The sequence below is a fragment of the Lonchura striata genome, chromosome 5 (genome assembly GCF_050655825.1).
Source record: "Lonchura striata isolate lonStrDom1 chromosome 5, ASM5065582v1, whole genome shotgun sequence".
Taxonomy (NCBI): domain Eukaryota; kingdom Metazoa; phylum Chordata; class Aves; order Passeriformes; family Estrildidae; genus Lonchura; species Lonchura striata.
The window spans coordinates 8,215,952-8,221,945 of record NC_140707.1 but is presented as its reverse complement, the minus strand read 5'-3'; the positions used below and the strand labels follow the sequence as shown (position 1 = coordinate 8,221,945).

Below are 5,994 nucleotides of genomic sequence, written 5' to 3'. Positions count from 1 at the left end.
AGCACCATTGTTATTTACAACATGCAAAAATTGTAAAGATGATAGTTAAAGTACTTACTTTATAGAGACAACATAAATACTGTTGCAGGCAAATCTCCCACAAACAGCAGCAGGAGTTTTAACTCTGGATGACTTCAGGATTTGGTATAGTCTTTGCTAGGTGGTGATTTTTTTCAATGAATGAGGAAAAATTATGTGAAAGGAGTTGGTAACATTACAGACCCTTTCTTTTTGTGATCTCTCCTTAATTTAACAACTCAAAAATGGTAAAGACAGATTTATAAAAGTTACATGCATGATTCAACTGTACCACAATTCTGCTACTGGATTCACTCAAACTATTGTTTCATGAAAAACAAGTGCTTCTTATGAAGTCAGCCCATAGGATGCACTGTAATTGGGTTTTCCTTGAACACATCAGACATCTTGTTTAAGAGCAAATTTTGTGTTTCATTTTCCTATCTTACCCTACAAAGGTTTATTGTTTTACACTTTATACTTGATCCTGCATCTTTTTCCCATCCAAGTTTTTTATCAATGACAAACTATGTGGCCTGAGCAACTTTTGAGAAGTCCCTCTGTCCCAGGGTGTGTGTTTGAGCCGCTGTACAGATCAGGCTGTTAGCAAAGCGGTAATTTTTAACGGGAAGAGCAGAGCTGAGTAAGCTCTCGTAAGTAGGGGTTTTCTATGGAGGGGAGAGAGGTCGTGTCCCTTCCTCCCCGAGTCACAGCCCCGCGGGGCGGTGCTCGCGGGGCCTGCGGCCGGTGCCCGGGGCGGGGGCGGCCCGGCCCTGCCCGGCGCGGCGCGGGGCCGCTTCCCCCTCGGCGGGGCTGCGCCTCTTAAGGGCGGCGCGGCGCGGCCGGCCCCAGAGCGCCGCCAGCCCTCCGGCCGCGCTGCCGTGCTCGGCCCGGCCGGCCCCATGCTGCACGGGCGGCCCTAGGCTGCGCGTCGGCCGCAGCATGCCGCTCCCTCTGCGCCTGGCGTGGCTGTGCTGGCTCTGCAGCGTCTGCCGCGGGTACTTCGAGGGGCCGCTGTACCCCGAGATGTCCAACGGGAGCCTGCACCACTACTTCGTCCCCGATGGGGACTACGAGGAGAACGACGACCCCGAGCGGTGCCAGCTGGTGTTCCGGGTGAGCGGGCAGCGGCAGTGCGGCGCGGTAGCGGCGGGCGGCGGGCTCAGCCTGCGCGAGGAGCTGACGGTGCTGGGGCGGCAGGTGGAGGACGCGGGCCGGGTGCTGGAAGGCATCGGCAGGAGCATTTCCTACGACCTGGACGGCGAGGAGAGCTACGGTACCTACCTGCGCCGCGAGTCCGCCCAGATCAGCGACGCCTACTCCAGCTCGGACCGATCCCTGAGCGAGCTGGAGGGCAAATTCCGCCAGGGCCAGGAGCAGGGCGGCCGGGAGGAGTCCCGTCTGGGTGACAGCTTCCTGGGGCTGCTGCTGCACGCCCGCGCCCTGCTCCGCGAGACCCGCCACGTCTCCAGCGGGCTGCGCGACAAGTACGACCTGCTGGCCCTCACGGTGCGCAGCCACGGCGCCCGCCTCAGCCGCCTCAAGAACGTCTATCTCCGCGCCTGAGCGCGGAGCGGCCGAGCCCGGACCAACGCCGGCTTCTAGACACACCCCGAGCCCTGCCGCCGGCCCCCGGAAGGCACAACCCTGCTGTCCGCCTGAAAGGAGCACCTCCTTGGACAAACCCTAGAATTACGAAGCTGGGAAAAGACCTCCGAGATCGTCAAGTGACTGAGGACCACCACGGCCACTAAACCATATTGAGAAGTGCCACATTTGCTCATTTTAGAACGCTTCCAGGGATGGTAACTCAACCAAAATACATTCTTCTTCATGGAAAAAACCTTATTTATTTTACCTTCTAAACAAATAGCACAATTCTGTAAACCAGGAGGTTCGAGGTATGTTTAAGTTAATATCCCATATACCCTCTGTTATATCATTCATCTTTGGTCACAAAATGAAGTAAGCTTTCTCATCTGTGATTCCCTGTTGTTTGTTTTTGTATCACCTGTTCTGCTGTGGCTCACCTGCCCTAAGTGTAGCTGAAGTGAGGTGCTGGCCAGCTCGTTCCAGACTCCTATGTAGCAAATACTTAAACTGCTTTTGTTGTTAGTCCTTTAGGATGACTCCCCTGGCCCTCCATTAACTTCATTTCTAATGATATGTATTATATGCTCCTTAAATGTTCTTCCACTGCATAAAGCTGTTATTTTCATTTGTGTTTGGAAAGATGGGAACTATTGTGGCAGGATTTGTACTTCCAGGCTTGCTTATCTGTGACTCTAAGCTATCATAACCCTAGGAGGCAGCCAAAAAGGCTTATGTCAGATCCTGAGAATGCTGGTGGAAATTTTTGTAGCAAAAAGAATGAGCCCTAGTGCTGATTAGAGTTTTGGATCCCATATTTGATAGCCAGGAGCATGTTTCTAAAAAAGACAAAAAGGTTTTGTGTGCGCAAGCACATTGACTTTTCCTGTTGGTGACTTTGTACTTTTGCTAGCTAAGTTATTACTGTAACTTTGTGGTCCTAGACAATAGCAAAAGTGCCTGATGGGAACGAGGGTGGAGTTTTTAGACTCATTGCTATTTAACTGACAATTTTGGATAATGTGGCTATTAGGTTACAGATACTGCGGGCAGAACACCTGTTGGGATGAAAAGAGTTTATACGTTGTTGTAATAAATATTTGAAAACAATGTTAAACTACATTTTTGTTATGGCTTTCCGAAACGCTCTTGATTTTAAAACGTTCTGTTGAAATGCGTCTTATTAGCAAAACATTCAAAGCTTGTAGCCCCTGCCAAGTGAAATAACTTGTGTTTTAGTAAAAACAAATAAATATTTACAGACTCGTGAGGTAATCAAATTACATTAAATGCAACAATACAAAAGGGCTTGTGGGGCAGACTTTTTTGAGTTTTTAAGCACTCATGGAAGAGAAGCTGATGTACTTCTGAGATGTGTTCTTGTTAACCCTGCTCCCATTTAGTAATACTTCAGTCTGCAAACCATTCAGTAGGTAAGTTACTCAGCAGTGCAGTTGGTCAACATAAGTCAGCTTGGACTAGTGTGCTGAAGGCACCAGGAAAGTCATGAAGGTAGGTGCTTAAAAAACCAGACAGCTCATTTTGCTGAAGGCAGTGAAATGTAGCCTACTGGCAAGATACTTTAGATGTCATTTTGCATTTTTAAGTCCTCAGTATCTTTAAAGATTTACTGAAAAAAAAAAAAAAAAGAAACATTTTATATCGGTTGACTCTGGTGGAATCGTTCAGTGTTATTTTTCTGTTCTCAAGTTAGAAACTATATGACAAGTTTTAGCTCTTAAAGATTCATTTATTTGTGATACTTTCCTTGCTACTAGAGACAGATGGCACAACGGAAGAGTGAGCCGAGTCACAGAGTCTTATGTGCTCACTATCTTAGCAAAACATAATAGCATTTCTGGGCTGGACCAAGCTCCAGAAGTGCCTGAGACCAGACTCCCCCTGAAGATGTCATGCAGTTCATTTGTGCCCAGAGGCTTTTTAAAGAAAGTTTAAGTCTGTATTTTACCCACTTTGAGTCATTTGTTACATGAATTGTAAACATCAGTAAATAAAAAATGGCATGACTGTGCTATTTTTTAGGTATATGAGAACAGTATTCAAATCCTAATAGAAAAATAGTAGTAGTGTAAAGCACAACTTCTTGAATATCCTTTAAGAAGCTTGACTATTCTATTTGCAGTAGCAAATGTTTGGTCAAGCTGAAACTATTCCAGTGTATGCAGCATACCAAAAGAGTAAATGTTTGCAGAATGCTTACATTTCAAAGCAGGAGATGTGTGGGTATTTACAGTATAACTCGTTCCACTCAATGCCCTGTAAATTGTAATCTAATTAAACAAGGCTGTGGTACTTTACAATCCACATTAATGTTTCATATGATAAATATGAATTCTTGATGTTTTATGTTTCAGTAAAATATAAACATTTTTCTATTTTAAATATGGCAATATTCTGTTTTTGTTTCAGTAGCATTGATTTTTGAAGGCTTTAAATGGTCCTTTCTAGGAGAAAATAAAGATACCTGAGTCTGGTCTAAGTTCACACATTTAATACAAATAGTCAATCTTATGTCGATTTGATGAAGCCAATACAAAAATCTTTTAGGGCATTTAAATCTACTAGAGTTTGATTTGCATCATTTTGGCCGACCAAGCAAATTTATATGTTAAATATATAATTTTTGATATATTTATCAAAATATAAATTTTGATAAAATTTATCAGAGCTGAGTCAGAGCTGATACATTAAGTGTTTTTTATAGAGCTGCCTGCAAGAACTGAGTGCTTAGTGATATTCACCAGTTGAAAGTTTTAAATGCAATTTTTTTCTTTAAAAACTATGGAAACTATATTGCAATATTCTTTGCAATCATATAAATGTCTTGCTTTTGCTTTTTATCTGAAAAAACTTATTAGTTTGGAAGGTATGAAGATCCCCTGGATCTGGATCTTCATACAGCTTATTTTAAACAATAAAGGCTCCTCTATCATTGAAAATTTGGTAGTTATTTTTAAGCTGAGAACTTTAAAAGGATATTTGTAGCAGCAGTCATCCCCATTATGTCCTTATGTTATGTTAAAATATTGTATTGGTACTAGATTCATTTTTCTTTTTCAGAATGCAGAAGTTTGAGCTAAAATTGAGCTGACAGTGGGGTTTTTGTAGTTTTTTTATGATTTTCAAAACATGTATTATTTCTGAATTTATTAAAGAGTTAATGGTTCTGAAGAGCAAAATATGATTTTCTGGATAAAAAAATGCTGCAGCTGGAACAGTCATAGAGAGCTCACTTAATACTTAAGTTTTTCATCAGGGGGAGTAGGCTGCCCAAAGAAGGTGTGGATGCTCCATCCTTGAAAGTTTTCAAGGCCAGGCTAGATGGAGCTCTGAGCAACCTGGTCTAGTGGAGGGTGTCTCTACCCGTGGCAGGTGGATTGGAATGAGATGATCTTTAAAGTCCCTTCCAACTCAAAGCGTTCTATGATTAGAGTCAAAGCAAGGCACTAAGGAACTCCCTGCGCCTCTCCAGGTAGCTCACTTTTGGAGGCAGTGCTCTGATGTGGGCATTCTCATATCCACTGATATACACAGAACAGAAGAAGCTCAGAGCATGCAGAAAACCATTAACATTAACATTTCCTTGAGAAAGGAAAGTGTACTTGCCTTGTGCCAAATTAATGGATAGCAATTCAGAGGGGAGTGTGCAAACTCGATTTCAAAACTGCAATTTTCAGTTTCACAGGTTGACTTACCCAGGACACAAAGAGAAGTCAAGCAAAGCTTTCAAAACCTTGGTGAGCCTTTAAAAAATCCTTATGTGTGCCAAGCTGGGGAGTGTGCAAACTGTATTTCAAAACTGCAATTTTCAGTTTCACAGGTTGACTTACCCAGGACACAAAGAGAAGTCAAGCAAAGCTTTCAAAACCTTGGTGAACCTTTAAAAAATCCTTATGTGTGCCAAGCTGGGGTGTATGAATTGTCTGAAGATAAATTATTGCTCCTATTGGTTGTCACATACTCAGATGCAGTTTGGCAAGACATAAACCTCATATGCAAAAAATATACCTGGCTTAGTCACTAGAAACAACCTTGTGAGCTACAGAGCTCTGGTTATAATCTTGTCTAGGAAATGTGTATTTTGTGGAGAAATTCTATTGGATGTGTCTATTAGTGTTGGTGTGGCTGTTTATTTACATGGTCTTTATTGCTTTACCAGTTTCTTGCTCATGCTTTTTGAATATCAATTTTGTGACTATTAAAGAAATTTTCAGCTAACACTGAAGTGTTGTGAGTAAAGTGCATTTCACAGCCACTATTCCTGAAGTAAGCATGTGGATTCAAAGTTGGTAATTTTTCTGTCTTTTAATGTATTTTTACTTGCAATTCATTGGGGAAATTGGTTTTTTATTACTAGATTTTTTT

General features: G+C 42.7%; 1 protein-coding gene across 1 annotated transcript; it reads left to right on the top strand.

Annotated features, from left to right (window-relative positions):
• Nucleotides 1–792: 792 nt before the first annotated feature.
• FIBIN (fin bud initiation factor homolog) lies at nucleotides 793–2,718 on the top strand. The gene has a single exon (XM_021539034.3). The coding sequence runs from the start codon at nucleotides 961–963 to the stop codon at nucleotides 1,582–1,584; it is 624 nt and encodes a 207-aa protein (XP_021394709.1). The 5' UTR covers nucleotides 793–960; the 3' UTR covers nucleotides 1,585–2,718.
• Nucleotides 2,719–5,994: the final 3,276 nt, after the last annotated feature.

Bases quoted from the DNA above. Each gene is read 5' to 3' on its own strand.
- FIBIN (XM_021539034.3), top strand. From the start codon at position 961: ATGCCGCTCCCTCTGCGCCTGGCGTGGCTGTGCTGGCTCTGCAGCGTC.